The 27,136-nt window shown below is 40.2% G+C and overlaps 1 protein-coding gene across 2 annotated transcripts in view; it reads left to right on the top strand.

Annotated features, from left to right (window-relative positions):
- Positions 1-27,136, top strand: part of fstl5 (follistatin-like 5) — a 130,293-nt gene that overhangs the window by 73,563 nt on the left and 29,594 nt on the right. The window contains exons 7-11 of one of the 2 annotated variants that reach the window (XM_028416325.1): positions 7,948-8,114; positions 12,091-12,102; positions 15,249-15,369; positions 24,725-24,886; positions 25,667-25,801. In XM_028416325.1, coding sequence (XP_028272126.1) covers positions 7,948-8,114; positions 12,091-12,102; positions 15,249-15,369; positions 24,725-24,886; positions 25,667-25,801 — 597 coding nt within the window. The remainder of the gene's footprint in view (positions 1-7,947; positions 8,115-12,090; positions 12,103-15,248; positions 15,370-24,724; positions 24,887-25,666; positions 25,802-27,136) is intronic. The other variant, XM_028416326.1, reaches the window with a different exon arrangement.

Here is a 27,136-nt window from a genome sequence, read left to right as displayed (position 1 = left end):
CTTCTTTCTCTGGTTCTCCTCGGGGATGTGCTCTCTGTCAAAACAAGGTAGTTGAAGCCACTTTTGTGTAGCCAGGGCTCAGAGTGAGGTTTGTGATCTGCAGCTGAGACAGTCAACATCTGTGATCACTGCCAAATAATCTGGGCAAAAGGTCATGCTAGGAGTAAAGTCTGGACTACTCTGTGAAAAAAGACCTTCCAGAAAAGTGTATACAGCAAGACTACCTAGAAGCTGAAGGTATAATTAGGATTTAAAAGCTGAATGTAAATAGTCACTCAGTCCTGTTTAAGCTTTTAAAGTTAGCTGGACAGTGGCAGGATGTTTTGTCTGCCTTTGTGTGTGTGTGTGTGTGTGTGTGTGTTGGGTACACCTGCAGAATGCATTCAGTGTGCTTCTGTGAAAATGAATTTGGAAAGAACTCGCTGTCTGAATGCTCTCTCACGCAAATCTTTTACTTCATTCTTATCCTCAATAAAACCTCCAATACACAATATACACACTAACTAAGCCTCATCTCTTGCTGCCTGTTTATACTGTGTAGTCCACCGCTGTGGCTCCAGACTCCAGCCTTCTGTCCAGGCGGTGAGTTGGACATTCATTCATTCAGGACACTTCATTTTGCTGATTCATACTCTAGTAATGACCTTAATTGCACTTTTCTATCAAATAGAGCTGCAATGCTCTGTGGGACTTTTTCACCCTGCTTGGGTGCCAAGATGTTGATCTGAACCCTGACACCTTCTGACAGAACACAAAGCCTGCAGATACAAGTGCTTGATTTGTGCTGAGACAAGAAGCCTCGGAGTACTCACAGGATTCATGAGGGACTAGTGAGAAACTAAGAAGAGCTGTAATGTGATTGAGGGTTTATCAGTTTAAATATTAATGTAGGTGTTATGTCTCGTAGTAGTAGTGACAGTATTGCTCAGATTTTTCAGGTTATTGATTCAGACAGTAGTTGTTGTGCCTACATGTGACCAAACTGCATCCGACAGAGGTAATGTGAGGGTGACCCCTGACCTTCTTGGGTGACAGATTATTGATCCCCATAAGGAACACCTGGCCTTGCATTGTACTACTTTTTCAACAACAACTGCAGTTGATTTACAGTATTCTAATAAATGTATAATGCAAAGTTTAATCGTATCATCCAACCAAAATCGATTCAGCTAAGAAAACATTTCCATTTAACATCTTAGTAAAGGGAAACAAACCATTCGTGGTTGAATTTCTATTTTCCACAGTTTTTCTCTGCATATTTTTTTGGGGTATTTTCATCCTCCTTCTCTTTTAGTCTCAATGTGAGACAGCTCTAATCTTGTGTGTTTCCAAGCCTGGTGTAAAACCCACATTTTCTAGAAAGTTTGCCAAGCTTGAAAATGAGTTGATTTACACTCTTTACTTCTGTGAAGATTATAATTAGACATCCAGACCAACAACCAGGCCTCCTCCAGGGACGGCTGCTTCCATTAAGTCAAGTTTGCTGTTATTCAGCACCCATGGCATAGCGACAATTAAGGGATACTCAGGCTTTTACTTGTCAAAACCCCCGCTGCGACTCCATTCTCAAGCAAAGAGAAATGGTGTTAAAAGGCTTCCATAATATATGGTTCATTTTCCAACATGGGCCTCATATATTCATAATGTGTTGGAGAGAAATTGACGTGCAAATGTAAAAAGAAAATGGTCCTCAACTGGACAACGAAAGATTATCTCATTAAGACTGTGTACCACTGTTAAAGATACACAAACAAGGAGGTCCTAGTGACATTCTGAGCAGGCCATTGTCCTCATTTTACTACCACAAGTGTATTTAATCTTAATCTTTTAATTTACTCACATGTGAGTTTAGGTATTAAGCTGTTGAACATACATGGGAATAGCAGACCTCACTGAAGGAGGCTGCATGAGACAAACTGACCTCCAGCTGGACAGAATGATAATGTGAATCCCACAAGAGAAGGAAAAGCATATACAGGTCAGAGTGTATGTTTACAAGTCACAGTGGTTCCAGGAAAGCTTGGAAAGTTACAATCACATCAACCAAAAAAATAAAGGCTTCACAGAGAAGAATGTTGGGTTGTGGTGTGCTTAGATGCTTTCAGACATTCAGGCAATATAACCTTAATTTAACACCCAAAATAAACAGAAAACACAATGCTAAGATATTTGTGTCTATTTTGTGTTCATTGGTTTTATTAACATATGTTTTGCAGCCAAGTTGGGTTTAAATGTTGACTTAGGTTTGGTTATAGTCTCAAAGGATATCTCAAATTAGTGTGGCACAACAGTCAGTAAGCAGCAAGGAGGACAAAGTGGGTTTTTGTTTAGTCTGAAAGAGACTTCAGTAAGTGATGGTAAACAAATGATACAGCAGCTAGAGACTGATGAAATTTTAGGCAAAAATCCAAAATCCAAAGAAATGTTCCAGTTTAGTAGACATTAGCAGCTTTTATTTTGGAAGTAAAAGGTTAAGATGGATGCTTCTGTTTTAAAGGGTTACTCTTGTGGATTGAATTTCTGAGTTGACAAGCTGTTGGTTCCACTGGGCAGTGTCACTGTTAGATGTTGGTTACTGTGTGTGTGTGTGATGAACGGATTCTTCAGCAGTGCACATGTGCCACAGAAGGGTCAGATTTAAATTCCCAGTGAGGAGAAACCTCTCAGAATAAACTCAGGAGCTCTGTGACTGGGGTTCAATGTGCTTTTCTGGCTGTCAGGATTGTTTAGTCATCGAGGGGTAAACAGGTTTCTGCTTTATCCACTCCTTTCAACATGAAACATCTGTCATCCATTTGAAGATGATGACAGCACTTGTTGTTGTGAAACTAGTCTCCGTTGGGTTGAAGCAAACTATGGCATTTATTAGAGCAGTGAGGGAACGGTTAACCCACAGTTAAATTAACAACTGCAGAGTGATATTAAAAAATATTATGGAGCCATTAAATCACTACATTTCTTTTCCTATAGCTCAGGTGTTGTGTGATCTACTTACTGCAGAAAGATGGAGTTTTTTCATCAGTTGTTTTCCACAAGCTAGCTGTGATAAGAATTATTCCAATTAGGCCTCTTAGGTTCTGTTGCATACCAATGCTGGCCGCCCCTCAGGATCCTTCCTCACAGCTGCTTTGGAAACAGACCTCAGGTTGATCAGCTTGTAAAGCTCTGACTTGGGTCATTTGTTAGTGCTTTACAGCCATCTTAATGGGTAGTTCATAACGTTTGTAGGAGGAGATAAGAAGTGGGTAATAATCATCCTCCTCGACCTTTACCTAATACCTGTAATTGTTGCATTTTTAAGCATTTTTTTTTAGCATAGTGCGGCAAAAACACAAAGATTTCAGCGGCTGTAGACAGATGAGATGAGAGATGCTGGTAGATCGTTGTAGGGATGTGCTGTATTTTTTCTTGGTTTGCAACTGTTGAGAGCATTATAAAATAATCATGTTTAAGTGGAAAAGCTCAGATTCAACATCAAAGGAGGTGCCACCCTCGAAATGATGCCAAAGAGCTTTGACCTTGACTTCTGCTTTTCATGTTAATAAACACAAATGTATTTACACAGACATACTGACGTGAGCGATCATGACTCTCAGACAAAGCCGATTAAAAACGCGGTTATTTAAAGAGGAAATGAAACACTGGCTGTAGTTAGTACAATTTAAAAGAATAAATATACATCTGAAGAATAACATTGTCAAGGAAGCAGGATTAAAATAGTCACAATTTTACAGATTTCCCTGGCTCCTCCTCCTAGAAGGCGACATTGTATTTTTGTGTGCATTATAGATGGTTTTAGGACACAAAATACAAAAAGCAAACATTTAATTATGGCTAAATGTTCTTTTGTTTAAGCTCATGTTTGCTTGCTTAGGTCACAGGTTGTCATCTTTGCTTTTTAAAATGGAACTGAGAGGAAACACGGACTAGAATAGCACAAAAGGTGTGGGTTCGTCCCTACAGACGTGCTGAACAGACACCTACAGACACATTATTAGTATATTGTTATTGTGTTTTTTTTTACTTCACAGGGATCCACTTTGTCCTGCAGTGCAGCAAGCATCAGAAGTTCAACACAAAAAAAGCTGAAATAATTATTTTACTTGGTAAAATAAAAGGATTATGTGTGTTGAAGTGTTCAAACTATTATTTGTCAAACATCCAAGTCCACAGTGACTCATCTGTGCTATCAAAAACACTCCACTCTTCTTGTTTTGCACAAATCAGCCATCCAAGATCAGAGAGTATTCACATGAATGTGTATTCCGTTTTGGGGGGGTGGCTTTTTTTTTTTAACTGAGTCTGTGTGAATGTGCTACAAATAATCTGCATCAGGAAAAAAAATACGTTTTATCTGTGCTTCAAAATGTCAAATTCAAAAGCAATTGTGGCAACGCAACTGTTCAAGCTTTAGTAATATTGAAAATCATTGAGAGTGAGAGTGAGAGTGTGTTAGAAAGGAATGAAAGACATGGTGAAGCGAGACAGCACGAGCGAGCATGTGTTTGAGAAAGAGAGCGACAGAGCATGATAGAGGATGGAGCGAGAAGGTTGGCTAAGCAACCTTGGTGCAATTTGTCTTCATGCAGCCGACCCTTTGCAAAGTCCTCTAGGCCCAGGCTATTTTCCCTGACAAGCTTGTTGCCTCCAGTGCAATAGGTGATTTACCTCTTGCCGTGGCACTGACCAACATCCCATTCTGGGAGCAGAGCAAAGTAAATCAAAAGTCTGGACTCGACCGTTAATCACTAATTACAGGCTGGACGGTGAAGGTTGATCCTTCCCGGGGGGGCTGACTCCCTCAGGCCTCAAATCAGACCAAAAAAAGAGAAGCCAATGCCACTTCCTCCTCTGATAAATCTCTCATAGAGGAGGTGCTGGACTCCAAATGTTTGAGCCAGCTCCAACAGCACAGACTCCCATCTCTCTGAGGAGTTTCTCATTCAGGTCGGATACTAGCCCTGGCTTCTTTCTTCCCTCCCCTTCTTCCTCCATCCAACAGCAAAAAGCTATGATGAAGCCAGCCTGGCTGTCTGTCTGCCACTTTCTTCTTTAAATTCTCCCTATAACTTCGCACATTTCTATCCCCACAGGGATCAGCAGCAAATCGAGTTTGTTGCTTGCAGCGTATTCCAAAAGCATTACGATACACGGAGGCTGTAATTGAACAGTTAGGGAGGACATTATTGAAGGAGATTTTTGTCAGCGTATCCACCCACTACCACCTCAGCACCACGATGAGTGCCAAGTGGCTGCATGGTGTGTTGATCTGCTGGCTATACTGTTATCAGTGTCAGGGGAGGAGGAGGAGGAGGATTATAGATTAACCATGCATGACTGATGGAAGAGCCACTTTCTTCACTCTCCACATCAGGGTCTGTTTTAATGTGCTTCATTTTACGTGCTTTGTTGTTTTCTCTCTTCATTATGTGCTTTTGCTTGTTGTCGGAGATTTGTGTTTTCCTGACATCTTGATTAGTTTGTTAAGGTTCTTTTTAATTAACAATACTTTGATGAACACGCACACACACACACACAAATGCCCAACGGCATTTTCTTACAGCTTCTTATCCAAAACTGCACTAACTTTAATTTTTTTGCAAGTAGGAATACTTAGAATACTGAGTACCTGCAGATACAATCTGCACGCAGACAACTCACAAGATAATGTTGCTCCTATAAAAGACTTTTGTGTGTTTCATTTCTTTCAATATCAGAATGCACTACAACCCATGGTTTCATATTTTATGGGCCAACATGACTTTAGGGTTACCTTAATATGTCTAAGCTCAGACCCATGGTACAGTGCAGGACAGCAGCAGGCTGTGACCTCTTTGTTGTTGGAACGATTTTGGCTAATATTCCAGTTTAATGTGGAACTGATGACAAACTTCTTTCATTTCCCCTTATGCCTTGCTTATTTACACCCCTGCTGACAAATGTTACCATGTATTTTATTACATGCAAACAGCTCCTAACTGATCAGATGTGCTCCACCAAATGACTTCTGTCACATCAGGATGTCCACAGGGGAGACGTTCTATTCACTTTCATGGAGCTGGCTATTGCTTTTTTAGGTTAACATTTATTCCTTGCTTTTGCCTTTAGATCAGAATGAGTGAGGAGTTTGGTTTATGACAGGGATTCTCTCCCTCTGTGACATGTTATCACCAACCAGTGATGGAGACTAATCAATGAACAATTTATGTGATAACAAAATAGATCTAGAAGTACTTTAAAGAAAAACAAAAATATGAATGAGCACGCAATTCAAACTACATCTATTACCTGCAAATAAAAACCAAGTGTCACAGCTTTATTTGGAACTGGAGTTACTTCACATACAGTGTATACAATATATACATACAGTGGACACAACATAGTTTGTAGTCGATCACCTGCAATCTGACGCAACAGCATGGCAAGATATCGTGTGGCTAACACTGGTCAGTTTAGGGGTTTAGTGGTGATCAAATGTTCGTTATGTTTTCCTCACAGCAAAGAATTGTTAGCAGATGTTGTATTACTCCTAATAAAAAACTGTCTATTATATTAGTACATTGTTTATAGATGTGTAGAAAGCTGGATTAATTTATTTCACTACAGGAAATTTTCTTAGGAAATGTGACTTCTTCCTCATTTAAACAACAAAGCACAAACATGGCTGCGACATGGTTTAACTCTCCACTAACAGTATCATTTAAACTTACAGTTATTCTCCACTCAGAAGAAATGGGTTTTATTAATCCTCTAATTTCGATGTAATCCTGGCAGTGATTTGTGCAGGTTTAAGCAGGGTGTCGTTGGGTCAAATGTGAGATTAGAAGTGTTATCTGGGAGCTTCCCACTGAAAACAAGAACGTCTAGTCTGATTGGCCCCGGATCTAACAGGCGGGCTGAGAGTTCACAGTTCAAAGACACAACAAGTGGACCAAACACAGCAGATGAGTGAGGAGGTTAAAAAGCATTTAGAAGCCGAAGGATGATAGGCCACTGGAGTCATGGTGTAATTGAAGGTGCTCTCATCCTTATTCTCTGAGCTGTGGCAACTGAACACTGTCTGTTGGACCTGCTCTTTCATTAGGTTTTGTATTTCATGCCCTTAGGAGCAGAACAAATTGAGTCTCTGTTTCTTTTTGCTCCATTGCTCATTACCCAAGAGAAAGATTAAAAAGCATTCTCTCACAGTCCACATTACATAATTCTAGCAAAGAACAGATGAGCGTACATTGTGCTCATTGTCTCTTCAAAATACTGGACACACACAAAAAAAGCCTTCGCCATCCATCTGATCATGCTGTCCTCTCACCAACCGCCCTGCCTGGACTGCTTGCAATATTTGCTTTGAGCGTTTGGTAGAAATTAACTGTAGAGAACACACGCAGATCCCATCATAAGAAACTTTAAAGTTTAAAGAAAACTTTGGGGGTATTGGAGAAACAAGAAAGTGAGCAGAAACACAGACGTTGGTCGAGGTCAGTGTTTCCAAGCGGGAAGCTCTCTGCCAGCATGTTTTCTATGTTACTTTCATGAGAAAATCTGTACTCCTGGGCTGGACTTACAGCATGTTTTAAACTTTCAGAACACTGAGCACAATAAAAATATTCTAAGAGCACACTTTTCAGCAGTCAACAGGAGAGCAGCATTAGCACCTCCCTGCAGTGCCTCCAGCTAAAGTAAAAAAGAGGTACATAGTGGTGGACACAGTGTCCTCAGAGACTCGACTACTATTTCATTATCATCACATAAATTATGCAAAGTGTTTATAGAACTTTAAACTCAGCTCCTTTTCACTGCTTTGCAAATCGCAATAACCGTGTTGCCTTGGTGCTTCTTTACAAAAAAACGTTGTATCCTGTGTTCTTGTTTTTCAGGTTTTTCTGTTATGAAAAACAAGAATTTTGAAACATCTCAATAACGTTTTTTTGTTTTTTTTCTCATCAACAGATGTGTACCTGCTCAACCTTCCAGATGACCAGAAAGTGATCGTCACAACAGTAACAGTGGGTCAGAGCGCTGTGATGACATGTGCCATCACAGGGGAGCGGAGGCCTCCCATAATGTGGAAGAGAAACAATCAGTATCTGAACACCCTGAACCTGGAAGACATCAATGTAAGGGCTCTAATTTCTAGATGGATGTATAACTATGATTGAGTGGCTATAACATATGCACTGATCAGGTCTGATTATGTGTCACCAATTTGCAGCTTTTGCTTTTTTTAAAGCTGTCACCTGCTTCTGCAAGATGATGAATTTGAGATTATTCAGTGCTGCATTTCTTTCTCATCATAATTCAACTTTATTTTTTTTGGCAGTGGTTCAGATTGTCAGCACATTTTATTTGACTGTCGACTCTGGCTTTATGTTGTAGGCCTGACAGTAATCCAAGATGTCAGTTTGTGTTCTTGGTGTCTGCGTTTAGAGGCCACTGGGAGAGAGACAGGGATTTCAGACAGAGAAAGGAGATGAGAGGGCTACCAAAGGGTTCCAGCCCTAGAGGAAGGGACCTACTTTTTACAGCTTGGTGAAAGACAGTGCACGTCTGTGTCTGTGTGTGTTTTAATCTGTATGCACGGCCCCAGTCAAGCCCTCTGTGTCACTTTCATCCACATCAAAAGGAGCAGGGATACTTTTGTGGCGAGGTACAGAAAGCTTTACAGACCTTCTTCGCCTTAGCCTTTCCCTCTCCACGTGTCAGAGCTGACCAAGATCAGTGTGATACGACTGTGCATAATTAAGTCAACACTGTCACAGAAGATAAAGGGAAACCCAGCGAAGCCACTAATGTAACATTAAATGTTGATGACCCTTAAAATGAGTAAGAGGCACCCAGCTGTCGCCAGCCATCCTTGGCACCATCAACTGGCTCTAAACTAGTGCGCTGGTTCAGTTTGTTGCCGATGTGTGATTCCCATAAAGGGCAACGTCAACCCTTTCTACACTCGCTTATCTGCTCTATTCAGCCTTTTCTACAATACATTATTCCTGCTTTTAAGCAATTTGTAGCCAGAAAAGATGTATGCAAGTGTGGATGACAAAAGAGAAATGTCAAGCCGGATTATTTCTCATTTCTAAATATCTTTTAGAGGATTTATGGGTAGAAAAAAAAACAGATGGGAGGTCCTGTAAGGACAACACAGTCTTTGATGTATCTCTCACATATTTTTTTTCATGAACTGTTTGACTTATTTATTTTTTAAAAATTCAATACAAGTATAATTTTTGTTTCATCTCCTGCTATCACCTGAAGACACACAGTGGAGTTTGGTGTCCTGACCAGGGGTGGTCTTTGTCTGCACTTTGCTCACTGTGACTAATATCAGAGTTTGTTCAGGTGTGTGTTTTTATTTCAAATGTCAGCTCAGGGATGAAAGCACCTGCTGTCAGATGATGCCGTTAAAGCAAAAAAAAAAAAAAAAAAAACACCTTCACACACATCAATAGTTGCAATTATACGTAAAATTTGTAGAATATTGCTGTGACTTCGCACTACAAGTATATAAAAAAAAACGTTTGTTCTCACTTTTTCATATGCTGCAGTTTAATTTTTTATCTTACTGTGAGGCTGGGGAGAAGACCCTACTGTGTTGGTAATCAATCAAAGCTTGGCCTCTTGTGGTTTAAAACCACTGCACTCCTACAGAGACTATCAAAATTTCATGTTGGTGCAGAGAACCCATAGCTGAAAATCACAGAGAAAACAGATTTGAAATGTTTTAGCACACAATCACCAACAATTGTATTAACCTCAAACCATGCTGATAACCCGGAGTCTTCATATTACTGGTTTGATGCTGTCATTAAACTTAGTAAGACTTTGAGAACGTGATATTTTTAGGCCCTCAGATTACATTTTTTATAACTTCTGCTGGTGCACAGATCACCTCCAGACTCCACACACCATGAGTGAATCAGTGCCTCCTGTGATTCAGCACAACACTGTGCAAACCAGGCTGCACCAGCCGGGAACTACCAGTGGGACACAGCTTAATCCAGATTTATTTTTGGCTCTCAGAGTTGTAGTCAATCATTGTTGTTCTTTCCAGACACAAGAATGGATCCCGTCTGCACCTGGCATCCACCAAACCCATTCTAAATTGCCTTGCAGACAATTTCTGCATAATTGCTGGCTGTTAATATTTGTAGGCATCCAATGCCAGCTTTAATTAGACTCATATTACTGTGAGTACACATGGGAGGTTTACGCAGTGTAATCTCGCAGGCCTCCCCAGTTTAGAACTTGTTTTTTTTTTTTTAATTTTTTTTGAAATTTTTCTCGACATTCAGGCTTAGTGATTTGCACATTAATCCCAGTGGGTCCGCTCCAATCCTGGAGTTCAATAGAGCCTCTCTAAATTTTGACAAAGCAGCTTACTGTAATTCCATGAAGTTGACAGTTTCTGGCTATTGCATCATCATCCATGGCTGTCAGTATTTCAATCCTCCCTGAGTGGCCAAGCCAAAGACACAGTCGTGTACTGTGTTTGTGTGTATACAGTACATCCATGTGTGTGTCTGTGGATGGATGACTCCGGGGTTCCAGCATTAGTTGGATGAAAAGTGTATTTTATATTAGGAGAAAAAAAAAAGTTTGTGGTAAAAAAAAAAGTTAAACTCCAAAACATCAAAGTTGATGATGAAAAAATATTTTTGACTTGGTTCCAAAATCTTTAGGATGAATCATAAAAAATATGATATAGTCAAAAATAGACACTGCAGCTTCAACTGGAAGAGATAAAATGGGAAACAGCCCAATCACAGCTGAATCTTTCTACCGCTTTCTTATCTTGTCCTTTGGAATAGGTGTTGTTATCTAAGCTAAGGGTGGTATGCTGGTGTAAGTTTTCTCATTATTTCTATATAGTGGAGCTGTACAGTATGAAACATTAAATGTATGATGTGATATATAATATCATTCAGCTCTGATCAGTGTGAACTGGTGTTAGCATTCGTTCTGTGCAGTGTCAGGTGGATGATTATATCGAGCTTCTTGCAGATAAGACATGAATCTGCCTGTTTTTTAACATGTTTTTTAACTTTTATCAAGATTTTTTTCTTCTCATGTGGCCATGGAGCTTAGACCACACGTGCTTTAAACTACACTGTACTAACCTTCACACAGATGCAAAGAAACGATTACCCCTTTTTTAATCTTAGAGACAGATCAGAAGGACCTTAGACTGATGCATGACTCTGTGGGGATGAGCCCTGCTTGGTGCAGTTGGAATTATTCTTTTCATTTGCTGCTTCACATGTGCACATCATAATGCTGTCCCTTTGCTGCATACTGGGAAAGCTACAGTTAACATACATGAAATTAGGCTATTAGTATACGGACTGAAGCTGCAGTGGGCCAGGCAGTGGATGTTATGTATGGGCAGTAACCCCGACAGGAGGATGTGGATCTTCATCAACCTGAAGGGATGAACTTTAATGACCTGCTCACACCATATTATCGTGTTTAATGCATGGATATTTATCACTTCTTACTAAAGAAGAAATATTGATTTCAGGTGAAATTTACTGGACTCAGATTGGATTATATGCTTTAGAACTGTATCCATGGCATTGAGCTGTTATACATAAAGTGCTGAACTTCAGAAGGAGCAAACCACAGAATGTTACAACTGAGCAGTCACAGGAGTTTAACACCACCCTGTAATAAGTACTCTTTGTGCCTTCTGTCAGGTTGCCTACTTATCTACTAGCAAACTTGTTAGCATTAGAGATACCTGATCAAGGCATTATGTAGCGATTCATCAACCTGTCCTCACTAGAACAACACAACATGAGGTCGATACTTCAGTCCTTGAAAACAGAACAGCAGCATCGTTCTCTGGCCACATGTCTATGGGTTTGTGTAGGAGAGGACGCGTTTCTATGCCATTCAGCCAAGATAAAAATATAAGTTAACCACTGATGATGATGTAAGAAGGGCTAATGAAAATAAAGCAGCTCACTAACTGTTAAGTTTGAATTCATATTCAGGATATGTTTTTTTACATCCTGCAGAATGATGTTTCTGATACCTCAAAGCTGTGAATGATCTAAACCTCTAAATGTCTGACTTCTGTTTTTTCCCTAACAGATCCCATCACAGGTAGGGTGTTTTTATTCAGTTTCAATCAACTGGAACTGCATCACTCTCTCCATTCCATTCACAAAAGGCCCACAATGCTTGCAAAGTGCCTGCAACAGATGCATGCCATCCCAATCATACATTCTAAAACTGATTACAGAAAACACAACATTAGATGGTTTTAAAAGAACAAGACAACAAAACGTTTTTTCTGTACTGGGTATTTTATGCTGTAAATTTGGAGATCTATGGTGAAGGACTTTCTTTAAGAGCATACCATACTGTATGTACATGTTTTGCATTAGCCACATTATATGTTTCTAAGAAAGCACATGTAGCTTTTATAAATGTCACTTTCTATGCCATGAACAACAAATAAATTACCATTTACCTGCACTTTAGTGGCAGCAGCACATGAAACATTGACTCATAAAGCTAAAACGTGTTTGCATGGTGTGCATGTCTGCTTATTTTTAGCTACATTTCCTTAATGGCTTTTCATGGTAGGAAAAACAAAACAAAACATCCGTCCACTGGAGGGAATCCTTACTCATACACACACTGCTGTGACAAAGTTTTATGAAAACCAGGAAGGAAACTTCTTCAAAGGCTTTTTTTCTGAAATGCCTTGTCACCACCGGGGGGGTTAGCCGTACAGTGAGGTGGTTCTACGGTGTCACTTCAGAGGTGACCCGGTAGTGACAGCTTTATTAATTATAGTTTCTTGAGGGCCATGGCCTATTTGTAAATCCACCTCTACCTGCCCTTGTCTCCCTTCCCTGTGAGTAGTCCTACCCTTGCCTGCCTTGTCTGCAGAGAGCTGGGTGCTGGGTGCTGTTGATAGCTGAGGTGAGGGTGGTGAGGTGAGGTGGAGGAATCATGTAGACAGCCTCCGCTGTGGCTCGTTCCACCCCTCTGAGTTTCATTTCTCCCCCCATTCATTTTTCATTTAAGAAGGTGACACAATATGCTCTCAGCCCAAGGGGCCAAAACGCACCATCGATTTCCCCTCATATTGTGGAGCTCTGATGCTTCACTCTGTCCGAGCCGTTACCGAGCTCGTGAGTTAGATCGGAGCACACCGGGACGAACTGATAAACACACTGCATGCCTGTAAACACCACGGCTGACTTTTCTTGCTTGTGTGTAGCTCAATGCCAAGATGGAAAGCTGCAAAGATGTGATCCAAATGTTAAAAGGTATTTAATCAGTCACCTTTGGCACCTTTCTTGTTGTAAACACTTCTGACTTTAAATTATGCTTAAGACTTTTTATAACACAAGAATCCTGTGTCCAGCTATTAGAAACAAGAAGCATCAATGCAGACCCTTGGACTTTAAGAGCAACAGTTCATACTGCTAAGAGACATTTGAATGATTTTTTTAATGCACGGCAGCAATCAAGACTGAACCCGCCTCGGCTGTTGGCCCTCATCAAGTTAGGTGGCACTCACGAAACCTCTAATGAAGGCTCGGTGCCAGAACATTACAGCAAAAGCTGCTCTGCATTGCAAAGTTTCTATCATTGTGAGTATAGGTAGACCCTGAAGATTCAGTGTTTATATTCACCATGTCACTGCTAATGTGACGACGTATTATTTTATCTTTGTCCATTTTTAGACTAAAAAACAATTATTGGAAACATAGATCCCAGAGAAATGACTAAGTAATCTAATGATTTATTACCCTTCAATACAGTAACATGGCACAAATAGTAGTAATGGCGATTTTTGTTATGAGAAAGGGTTCAAGGTAGTTATCATCCAGCTCTAATAGGCAGCAGTATAAACATGAGACCCATATAGACACACATAATGACATAAAACAATATTAAACAAACAAATACAGTAAGCCCCTTTCACTGCTAATTCTGCACGGCACAATCAGAGTTCATTCATTCCACCTTTCACACAGAGCAGTGAGGTGTATTTAGGTTCAACAGTCCCACATTGCATGAGGCCGTACATGAACACTGGCCTCCATGCTGCTTGGTTACAAACTGTAACTACACATTGTACAGTCTTCCTGAAACACTGTGAAATGCATGCTTGCTCCCACTCAATACAGCATCAGAGCCACACCAGACTATTCTCAATAAAACCTCATGTACTGTATGGTTATTATTTTCAGGTCAAAAGACATTTAATGCATCTCTTGTTAAATTTGCATGTAGCAGAAAAGGGGAATTCTTTTTTAAATGGTGCAAACCAGAAAAAGATCAGCACCTCCCTTTATTTAGATCATTTACTTTACAAGACTATAATATACCTCTAAGGATCTACATAATACAAAAACTCATTACAGTGTCCTATGTAGACGACTTTTTATAGCAGTGTGGTTTTAACAAGGTGGCAGACATTCACTCTTTGCCAGACAGATTCATCACATCAGCACACTATCAATGGGCTCATTAGCTTTGGGGGCTTCTTTCTGTGCTGCAGCTTGAACAATTTATTCTGCTGTTTGCTGCCTCGGCCATCTTGTCCAGCATCCTTTTTTTTGTGTGTCTTCTGGCTTAATTATCAGGACACAGCATGAATTAATCATGTTTTAGTTGCTCTACACAATCATGGATACGTTTCTGCTTAATTTTTGTTTTCCTTTAACTGGGCCACATGGGGATTGTTTTTGTGTATGTGTGGGACTTGCATGTTAACCAAAGGGACGTATTTCTGCCTTTTTTTTTTTTTTTTTTTTTTTTTTTAGGGATGATGACATGTTCAATGAGCAGCAGGGGTTATTTTGATTGTGGCTTCCACATTGTATTTTCCTAAAAGCAGCTAACATGGTGTAATTTCTACACTAATCAATCGTAGCCTCAGTGCCTTTCCATCAGATCACCGACTTTCCTCTGATTAAAAAAATGACACACACCAGGAAACAATTCTTCTAACTCTGACAGTTATTTTCCTCAGTTGTTTTTCTTTGTGGCATTAAATGGCTTCAACTTCTTGACTTAGATTGATGGGCACTGGCTCCACAATGTGCCTTTTTTGAATGGCTGTGATTGTTTTCATTTCTTGTTCTATAAAAGATTCTCATCTGCACATCACAGGCTTGCTGCATTTCCATTGAGTCTGTTCATTTCCAGCTCTAAATGCTTTTAAACACAACTGCTGCTTACTAAGTGATTAAAGCTCTTTTTTTTTCTTCCTTTATGTCTGGTAGGATTTTGGGGATGATGGCTCACTGTACATCACCAAGGTGACCACAACTCATATGGGCAACTATACCTGCCATGCTGATGGATACGACAAACTGTTCCAGACTCACATTCTGAGAGTGAACGGTAAGATAATTTTCTCTTCAGTGCTGTGTTGTTTCTGCTATGATACGGGTTTCTCAAATAGCGGAAATTCTGTATGTGGAGCCGGTAATTGGTTTCTGAAATAAACAAAACGAAACACAAATCCACTTTTCAGAAAATATGCTTTTTTATTACTGTAAGTAGTTATTCCTGGGACAATAATGGTCCTTTCCAAAAGAGTCCCTCTCCAGCAACACTTCAAAAGAGAGTGGCTCTGTGAATGCTTGTGGAGGGTGCTTCTTATTAATGGAGGTGTTTGCAAATAAATGGGTAGGCTGAGTGACACCATGCGGCTCTCAGGAAATAGTGATCAACATGCCAACTGCACAAAACAGCTTTGCTGTTTTAGAACTGACCTCACGTATGCCTTGAAAGAAACCTGCAAGGTTTCTTGTTACTACCTTCAATTAAGAAGTAGGGTTTTACTGAGTAACTGTGGTTAACCAACTAAAGTCTATATGAAAGTAACATGGACGACTCACAGAGAGTTTTGTTGTAGAGTAAAACAGCACTGCAAACGTCCTGCTCAGCGTCAGACATAGTTAGCAGCTACCTAGTGGAACATTCAGGAGCAGCAGGTAGAGACCAAAAATCAGAGCAAAAAAGATGGTGAATATGGGGCCAGGTGATCATTACAAAAGCCTAAGCCCAGGCTAATGACGCTGCTGTGCTAAAGGGCAATTTAACGCTGGATCACATATGTACATGTTTTAAGTAAATATATATGAAACCGGAGGTAGGACAATACAAATGTTTTAGCAGCAGAAGTAGGTGCCCTGACACGATGTGCATCATAAGTGTTCTTCAGCTGAGTCAGACACTCTTTCCATTGACTCAAGATACCAAAAACAAATGCCATAACATACCCACTAGCATCTATGCACCCTTGTACTGTTTAATTACTGCAGAAAAAAAGAGCAGAAACAAGGTGTCAAAAGAAAGTAAAGAGTAAAAACAGCTCTATGTGTGAATGCTGAAACGGAGTATGGAGAGGTCAAAGGTTACGAACTTCTATTCTTATTCTGATGAGCTGCAGAAAGAACTTCATTACATTTGACAGACAGTTGGTCCATTATCATTCCTTTAAAAGATTACTGAAGGGTTAATTGCAATAATATACCAGTCTTATTATATGCAGTGCTGTGTATATAGAAAAAGCCTGACTCTCATGAGACCAGTGACTTTTAGTTGTAATTAATACTGTAACTTCCAGATGACCTTTTTACTGAAGACTGTAAGCTTCACATTCTTAGTCTGGGTGGAGTCTCAGGGGACCTGCTATCACCTCCACCATGGCTACTGAGATTTTTTAAAACTCAATTAGGCAACAGCTGAAATGGGCTAATCCTAGGAAACAGGAATCAGAATGCTGTCCATCATTCCGAGGCCACAAGAGAGCTAAATATATTCAGAAGTTTGCAACTTTTCTGTGCATTTAAAGAAAAGTTTTGATTCAGAGCAGAGACTGTGTGTGTGAAGGATCATTAAGGAGTTTTGGTTTGATCTCCACTCATCAAAATGTCCCTCGTGGATTTATAGACATGCTTTTATCGACAGCCAGCCTCTTTGTAGAATCTGCATCATCTTAATGAAGACATTTTGCTTATTTGTTATTGTAAGTCTGTTGTATCTGTACCCCTGTTTTTCCTCCCACTCTTTGTTGTGATGACCCCGAAGGGAATCAATAGAGTTGCATTTCATTTATACTGTGGCTGCAAAGTCTGTCCACTCTCACAGCCACTTTAGCCGAAAACAAATAGTTGTTTGGGGGTAAATTAAATTAAATAAAGTCTTGTTTTGATTTCGCAAATACACTCAACTGCTGGAGAAAAATACACTTAGTTTTCTACCTGGAGAGCTACATGTTTTACTAAAAAACACAAATCGGAGTATTATTAAAGGGCAAAATGTAACAATTATAAAAATGTGTTTACTTGGCAGTACTGTATATTCTTGTCCTTTAATTACAAAAATGTTTGTTTAGACTCTTGTCTGGTGTCTCTTAACTACACAAACAACAAAAACTAAGTAGGATTCACAGACATGTTTTGGTGGACCTACCCCCTTGGGGCCCTGTTGTGAGCCTTAAGGTTTGCTGCAGACTGGCAGGCAGAGGGAGGGTGTTGGTGTGCTGACCATGAGGGCCTGAACTGTCTTCTGTCTGGTAGGAAAGCACCAAAGCTCAAGGTGAAGCTTACCTCAAAACACTGACAGCTCTGTAACCAGAATTCCTGATTTAAACTGAACAGTCTCTTTTTTTCCTGCTGCTGCTGCTGGATGTGTGGATCTGTGAGCACTCACAGGCCCCCCTGCTGACTGCTATTGTGTTGTAGTTTATGCTGAAGAATCCAAAGGTTGCCTGCATGTTACTGGATTTCATGGAGAAAAAGGGTCTGAGTGTTGCTGCACGTAGGAGCTGAAGAGCAGCTCAGACAGAGTTTGAAAAGGACATGAGTGACTACAAAGCTGCCTGGTCTGTACCCAAGTGCGGAGCCTTTTTATGTAATAGGCATTGACGGGGAAATTTGCCAGTTAAACGCCAACATCATTACAATGTTGGTAGTAATGCTGGTGTAAATAAACACTATTTACCTTCACTGCTTGCTGCCTGCCCCAGAACTTCCCATTCATTACTTAACAGTGCAATACAAGACTCAAATGGGACCACTTGTATGGGTCTAAGACACTCTAAAGAAGAGGAAGAGTCGAGAGTCACACAACATGAATGAATGGTGCTGGGCTGTGTTGCACATCGCACGGATGACTGGTGGTGTAAAGGAAAGCTTTGGGGCTACTGGATGCAAACGTTATGATCACCAAACCAGGATAAACGGAGTATAACAGAGTATAGAAGTACGTTTTAGTAGCACTCCTTGTGCATTCAGGTAGCTGAACTTCAACTTAGAGAACAAAAGGAAATACCAAAGTCCTTTACTGCTATAAAATGTCATTTTAAACACAAGGCGAGCTTTAAAACACTTTAAAAAAATACATACCTCCTTAAAACATTTCTTCAAGTGCTAAATCTGAATCTGACTGCATATAAAATTCATTTTAACACTAGTTTTTAAATTTTTATAAAAGATAAAAATACATGACAATTAATAAATTTCACATTGATATTAAAAAAAACCTTCATTACTGCATATAATTAAACAAAGAGCTATACAAGAAAGTTAGAAAACATATGTTTAAAGAGCAAAGCTGGATTACTCCCACATCTCCACAGGAAGTGTGAAGCTCAGGTGAGAGCAATCACAGCCGAGTGAAGAAACTTTCATCATGGTGTGTGCATGTTTGTCACGGAGTGCAGACAGTATTTTACGGTCGTGTATATCTGCACAGGATCATCTATGTGTTGTCTATAGTAGCTTGTCAGCTCTCACCATCTGATGGTTATGACCAGCAAGGGCTTTTTTTTTGTTTTGTTTTTTAGCAACAGCCACAAGTTCAATTTGATTGAAGAGTCATAACAAGTGTGCCAGGCTTAGTTGGAAGTCCCCCAGTCGTGTGATGGTGAAGTGGTCTCCTGCCATGGTGTTTGCGTGCTCCGTGCCTTGTGTGTGTGTATGCGTCTGCCTCCCTGCTCATCTTCAACAGCGCCACAGCCGACGGGAGCCTTGCTGAGTGATTGACGACTGGCTGGGGAGCTCTATGATGGAGCTGTCAGCCCTGCTGTGTCACATTCTCCTGGCAGTGGCTCTCCTGACACTCTCAGAAACACATCAGAATGCAACTTCTCTCACATCTTGTCTGAATAGAGTTTTGAGCTGAAAAATCCCACAGCCCGACTCGTCCCTTTTTTTTTTTTTATACAACTGCCCGGGCAAAGAAAATGGCGATTTGCACACACGAACAAAGTACACACCTGTACACCAAAGGACAATGTCAAAGTAGTATGAACAACAAACTTTTTTTTTTTTGACTGGTAAGATCGTGAGTTTGAAGCTGCTGTCATTAGCAGAAATTTTAAATCTACAAACAACTGGTCTGTAAGATCAACACACATCAACACCCGCTTATCCAACGTCATGTAAATAACCTGAGATCTTTTTAAGTCACTCATGCAGGTTGAACATAGTTACAAACAACTGAACTGAAAGGGAGGACATTAACTATTAATCTCTTAATCTGAATATTGTTAACAAAACTTTGGTGCGAAATTTCTTACCTTGGATGTGCAACTACTTTTATACTGTTTACTGTTATATATGTCAATATGGAGGGGTTCTTTATGCATATGGTAAATGATGGGCTATGTACAGTAATTCCTTCTCTGGCATATTAAATTGATTCACCTTCACCTGCTGCTAATGACAATTTTGAAGCAAAAAGCTTGAAACTGCATGCTCTAATTTCTTATTGAACACTCATCACTCTATTGTGCTATACTTTCAGTAATTTGTTTACTTCGACTCACCTCGACTCACTCACTGTAGCTCGTGAAAAAAAAAACGCTTTCTATTTAGGTAATTGCCAGCAGCACTTATCTTACACTAACACTAATCCTCCTGATAATATCTGCTACATTTATTTTCAACTTAATTACGTACATTAAATCTAACATTCAGTTATTTTAATGTCGAAGTTCAACATTTTAATTTACACTCACACTAAACTTTCTCTAAATCAATTACACTGCTGGCTTTCTACATTTTAATTCTTCCGATCTAACTTAGGGGGTCATTTAATAATTTAGGCCACATTATTGACCTCTATCAGTGGCCAGCTGGAGTTCTAATAGCACTTACAGCAGCGCAGGATGGACTTTCTCTCCAACATACTCACTCACAGAGGGAATTAAGTAACATGAGCTTTTTTCCCCTCAAATAATGAGCCTTTAACTAGAGAATGACCTTTATTGAGCTCTGTGGGCCTCCAGTGGGAATTACAGCAACCTTGATGGAACTTGGCCCTTCCAACACAACGATCAGCAGTGGCCTGAAAATGACAGACAGGTGTCAGAGACACACAGTGGGGATCACTGAGCTAGATATTGTGTTCAGATACATGTATATCAGGCCCTTTACATAATATGCTTTTCACTGTAATCTTATCAAATTAACTGAAGAAAACCTACAGATTAACCAGTCACTACATACATTTGTCATGTGGCAGCTGGCTGCATGAGAGCACTAATGGCTCTCCTGTTGCAGGACTTCATTCTTGCATAATCTTGGGATCATAAGCCATTAACAGCAATGTAAAAAAACAATGTGGTTTTGATTAAATATGACTTGAATTTTTTTAGACTTGAATATATTTTCCACTGAAATTGAAAGTCTGTTCTTAAAGTTTTTAGCTATAATAAAAGGTGATTCTTTTTAAAACTGCCAACAATTTTCGGGTTTCAAAAGTAGCACAGAGTCTTCTGAAAAGTTCCCTTCAGGCACAACTTTCTTTCTCAATACACCTAGTTTTCATTCACAGATTTCAACAATGTTTGCCAACACGGTAAATTATGTATTCATGTTGTGCAGATGGTGAGTAAAAAAAAACAGTTTGAGGAAACTGGGCTGGACCCCTCCTATCACAGATGTTTGGTCAAATTAGGTCCGTGGAATCTACTAAGGATTCAATTGCAGCTTCCTCCGCTCTGGCTGAGTGCAGCCTCTGCTGAGCTGTTCACAGCACTGATTAGTCCTGCTCTTACCTGTGCTGTAATTAAACCTCTACACACTGCACACATTCTTTTACTGTAAGCCATCTGACTCCCACTGTGGTGTTACCTGCTATGATCGGATCATAGCTCAGAGACCTTTCGCTGAAATCACCGACCAGTTCCACCCTCTCAAATCACACAAGCCATTTACCCCCAAAACTGTATGAGACGAGATGTGAGCTCAATCTCATGCTATCAATTTTCTATCAGCCTCAGTAACATCGGAGGATATTTCTATACACTCTACAGGCTTCAGCCAGAGATGATCCTGATCATCATCACTACCCGAAACCCCCTCTGACACCAGATTTCAAATAGATTTTAAGGATTTAAAAAGCATTAAACTATAAAGGTATAAATGTTCTTAAAATGCCACACATGGATTCTTTTCTCACAAAGAGATAATAATTCAATCAACTTTTTTGACAAAAGCGATTTGACCACAATAATATCACAAGCTATTTTTGGAGTTGGTGACAATGTGTGAGGACACGTTATGTAAACTTCTGCCAAACAACTCCAGACTGCCTCACTCTGGCTTTTTCAAAATGTCTCCAGGGCAACATTTCCACCATGATGACACAGGCACAGACAAACAGACAGGCTCATGAGATAATTACAATCATACCTCTCATGGCTGGCAACAAAACTGTGAAAGATAATTAAGGCTTCATGTATTTCTAAACAACACAAAGCATCATAAGAATGCAGCCCTTTAGTACATTAACAGAATTAAATCAAGGAAACAGAGCATGCTGGACTGAGGCCGGAGAATCTTTGGAGTCAACGTGTAAATAACTCAAAGGGCCTCTGCTGGAAGATCTCATGCTGAATTCAGGCTCATACAAGAGACTAGTTAGTGATGTAATGAAAGTGATCTTAATCTTAAAAGACCTTAAAAATAAATCTGAAATGTAGAGACAGCCAGTGTGGAGATGGGAAAATTATCCAAGATCTTTCAGGAGAATCTTGGACCAGTGGACGTTAAAATGTGAAGGAAAGAACACAACTTCCTGTATTAGTAATCGATCTGTGATGTAATGAAAGCATAGATGACAGTATTAACCAGGATTCATTAAGCAGCACTTTTAAAAAGCAGCCAGTGGAGTAACATACAAATCACTTATCTGGTTTCTTTCACCAGCACTCGCCTGAAGCAGAGAGGAAAAAATGATGGAATAAAAACATGTGTCTGCTGGCTTCCTGTGAGTCAAAGGATACATTTCAAAACGTTACTCCCGGTGTACAAAGCACTGAATGGTCTTGGACCAAAACACATCCTGGACTTATTGGTTCCCTATGAACCATCCAGATGCCTGAGATCATCAGGGACAGGCCTACTGTGTGTACCCAGGGTAGAACCAAACAGAGTGAAGCAGGATTCAGCTATTCTGCCCCTCACCTGTGGAACAGCCTTGCTGAACACCTGAGGTCTGCTCAGACAGTCACTTTATTTAAGTCAGGCCTGAAAACACATTTGTTTACTGCAGCGTTCTCCTAATTTCTTGACTTCTGTCCTAACTGCACTCTTCTCATTTAATCACCCTGATTTGATTTGATGTTTTTTAATGATTTGATTGTTTTTATGATTATGTTGTTATTGTTTCAAAATGTTTTTATTCTGTGATTTCATCTCATGTAAAGCACTCTGAATTGCCTTGTGTATAAATGGTGCTATATAAATAAAGCTTGCCTTGCCTTGCCTTGCCGATCTACTGTACCCCAGTGACAGCAAAAAGGCCCTTTAAAATCAATATTGTTTTTATTACAGCACACCAACCAACAACACTGTGAGCTCTATGTTAAAGGACTCAGGTAGATAGATCAAGTATAACACTGTACGGCTGTTGATTAATAGACGCTATTGCAATTGTTTCGAGTGAGAATCAAAGGTAAATACCATACTTATCTCACACACACACACACCTACACACACACAGTCCAAATACCAAAGACACTTTTTACTGACTTACAAAAATCAACTATTACAGCAACCAATGCTCATCCGCACTAGATTCTTGTTTACGTGATAAATGCCTTTTTTTTAAACTTGGATATGTTCATTGTCAAATAATATATAATATATTGGTGCAGGAAAAACCCTGTGAAGGCACAGACATCTTGATGTATGATGTGATGTATGGCAGCAGCCACAGGGTCCATATTGGACAAAGCAATCACAAAGGGATTCACAGCAAACATGCAACACGACAAAACAAAACATGTGGCTCAGATACAGAAATACAGACGGCGCTTTAGTCTGCTTCTGTTGGCATCTGTGAGGTTATTAAGAGAGAGTAATGATCTTCACTCAAACGATGGTACACAATAATTGTCTCCATGGGTTCTATTCATTCTGCATTATTATGGCTGAGAGGTGTTGGGGTGTGTGTGTGTGTGTGTGTGAGACCATGATTGGTAAACTAACCTGAGTGCCGTAAGAACCCACAGAGCCCACTGCGGACAGTGCTGGCAGTCAGGTTGACGTGAGCTCCAAAACCCGGGAGTGCCGTGGTTACCAGATGGCCGTGGCAGAAATCTTCGGTCCTTTCACTCACCTGGCTGAGTGAAGACTTCCTCTAACTCTGTGCCCACAGGAAACGGTCCCTCCAGCACGTCTGCCTTCTCTGCGTCTGCCAAGGCTGTCGCTTCCATCCTCCGCTCATGTCTCTAAAGTCTGTTTCAGGAAAAAAAAAAAGAGGACACTGATTTGGGCCACACAGACTCAAAAGGGATTGCTCAAAACATGATAGAGAGATTTGATGTCGCTACTTAAACCAGTGCCAGGTCGTCATCCTTATATGTGACAGCTTGTTGTGGAATGAATCATGCTGCTTTTTGATCGTCGCTCTATAAACACTTCATTGTCACTGTCCAACTTTCAGTCAACATTTCAGTGGAAGCGACTCCACAGAGATACAACTATCAACTATTTTGAAATGTTTTATCATTGTTAGACTAGTCAGAGAAGACTTCCTTTAAAGGATTATTCAAATTCTTTCTTTTGATATTTTCCATGTTTTGTGGAGCAACACTTTAACAAGTTAGCCCCTGGGTGTGGAACAAAACTTGTGGCATATTCCCAGCCAATGCATAAATGCATGTTATTAATGTATTTGTGTGTGTTTTATTGATTTATGTTAATTTATGGTTCTTGGAAGTACAATATGTAGGAGAGTTGTACACTTTTGCTTCAGGGTAAGGTAAACAAGTGAAACTCTAGTATGACAGTGGCACAGTGATCAGGAGTGTGTGAAGTCTGCATTCAGAAGAAAACAGCATTCAGTTTTCAGACGGCCTCTTTCCTCACACATTTTGTTTTCTCTGCTTCTACTCCCTCATCTCCTTCTTGACAAAAGGTTACATAAAATCAATGGCTACCAAACAAAATCAATAACCCCTGAACAGAGGTTCTCTCCCTTATTTATCTAACTGATTTGTTTGGCTTCATGGAGCACTTTCACCTAAAGGCATTCAGCAATGTTGCAAATACACTCGGTCCTGTTGAGTGTATGCTAATTCAAAGCCATAAGTTAAGGACTTGGCATCTTCTCTAAAACTTTTGGTTCAATAAGGCTGTATAGCTCTTCAAATGATACCAATGTGAACAAGAATGTAGGCAGAGCAGCAGTTGTTCATTTCTCTGCCTTACCTTTCATCCGTCTTCTATTTCAGTTCCTCCTGTCATCAGAGTTTACCCAGAGAGCCAAGTCAGGGAGCCGGGCATCACTGCCAGCCTGCGCTGCCACGCTGAGGGGATCCCCAGTCCACATCTGGCCTGGCTCAAAAACGGCATGGACATCACCACCAAGCTCTCCAAACAGCTCACCCTGCAAGGTAGAGAGCAGTTTACAGCTTACTGCATGCTGCCACATGCTGCATATTCCTCATAACAATGTATGAATCAGGGATAGATGAGGCAAAAATAATAACATCTCAATCACATCAATGCAAGAGACAGTCATCCTGGTTATATATGACTACTGGCTTGTAGCGTTACTAAGTCACTCGGTCTGTGTCTAACTCCACCTTAAGCACACAAACTATTTAAAGCATACAAAGTTGCAAAGGGAAGGTTGGCGTCCCACCATACGCAAAAAGAGGCTTTAAAAGCTTTGTATTAACACCATGCTCAAGGATCAAGTGTTGTTGGGTTGATCAACAATGGTCTTTTGTTTGACTCTTAAGTTCAGTGTTACTAACTTTATAACAAATAGTCGCACCATCAGATGTTTTGTTCACATCTGCTTCCCATGAGATGAGGTGGAGGAGGATGATGATGAAACATGTTGGTATGGCCTTGAAATATGAGTACATTGACTCATGTTAGATTCATAACAGTGTTTTATTTAACGTTAGCATCAAACAATCTCCAGTTTTAAGAGAAAACAGATGTTTTCCTTTCATGTGGTTCAAACGAAATACAAAGTATAAACCTGTCCCAGTGCTTACAAAACCAACATGTGCCACATTTCCTACTTTGAACTTGTAGTGGGAATTCTCCCTGAAACAAACCTTTCACCCGTCATCCTGTTAGAGAACTAAAGATGGAACCATGGAAGTTACCTTTTTATATTTTTTTTTAATGTCTGTTTTTCTCTCTGATGTTCCTCAAAGCTAATGGAAGTGAGGTGCACATCAGCAACGTGCACTTTGAGGACACTGGTGCCTACACCTGCATCGCTAAAAACGAGGCCGGAGTGGATGAGGACATCTCTTCGCTATTTGTGGAGGACTCTGCGCGCAAAACGTGTATGTATAACTAATGGTGTCAGCTTTAGGAAAATGGAACCATTCACATGGAGCCATTAATAATTTACCTTCCTGGTTCTTAATAGTTTATATCCTCCAACACAATAATAAGAGTTTCTGCTAAAGGAGTAATGGTGATGCTATTTTTAGCATCACCATTACTGTCTCCTGGTATGGATCCTGCGGGGACGGTCTCTCTTGTACCTTTCTGTTCACTGAGGCCTTTTTTTTATCTCATATTTTATTTCATTTCCAAAAGTCATTTTCATGAGTGCTGAATTAATTGATTTGCTCAGAAAAATTGTATTGATTATTTTCTGACATTTTGCATAAGAATTAGTTGATTAATCATAAAAGAAATAGACCGATTTATCAGGGTTGAAATTAATTATAAACTGCAGCCTTCAGCATGGTTGTTAATAAGTGTGGTGCACTTTTAATTAAGTTCATAATAAATGTCAAAAAGCAGTGCAATACAATGAGAATAAACCAATGTTTGTTTAGCCGGAGTACACTCCATCATTGATGCTCCGCGTCAGTAGTGTTAAATCACCTCCTGATTAAGGTGGTATTTAGTATTAAACATCAGTTATCATTATGAAACTTTGTACCATCAGGTTTTTAACCTTCTTATTCATATTTGGAAGCATTTTCTGACACAAACAATCTCCTCTTGTTCCCTCACCGCGAGGGGATTCGCACACAGTAATTAACTCTGACCTTCTCAGAAATGTCAGAATCTGTCGTTGGGGTCCATGACCAGTTGTTACTGTGTTGTATTTTCCTGTGGGTAATTAGGATTCCCACACAACACCGCACACAGACACACTCTGCAGTCAGGTCACACATTAAAAGCGCATGCTGTCCCACACCTCGGCCAGACCTCGGCGCGTTTTAGATGTGATCCCTGCAGCACGACGTTTCCTCCGCCCAACGTGTCCCGCATCAGAGGAGCATGCTCGGTGAGGTCAGAAGTCACTCCTGTGCTTTGAAGCTTTTGAAGATCTACCGTGGGCCAAAATGGTTTAAGGCGTTAGATATGGCCGACCTTTGTTATTTTTCCAGGAGTGAACCCCAGAGGACAGAAGTTCAAAGAGATGTCAGCAGACAGACGGACGGACAGACGTTACTGAAGAGAGCAAAAACAGACTTTACAACACATGTTGTCATCTGGCCTGAATATCTGACAGACTGCGTACTTGACCTGCTCCAGTGTTCCTATGAGATCACCCCTTTTATTCAGAAGCTAGCGAAGTGAGCAAATGGAAACTGGGTATCCACTTTCCCTGAAGCTAATGTGCTGCTTTTAACCGCTAAACCCCTAAACTCAAGTCC

The sequence above is a fragment of the Parambassis ranga genome, chromosome 10 (assembly GCF_900634625.1).
Source record: "Parambassis ranga chromosome 10, fParRan2.1, whole genome shotgun sequence".
Taxonomy (NCBI): domain Eukaryota; kingdom Metazoa; phylum Chordata; class Actinopteri; family Ambassidae; genus Parambassis; species Parambassis ranga.
The sequence above is the reverse complement of the archived record's forward strand: the minus strand, read 5'-3'. Positions and strand labels throughout refer to the sequence as shown.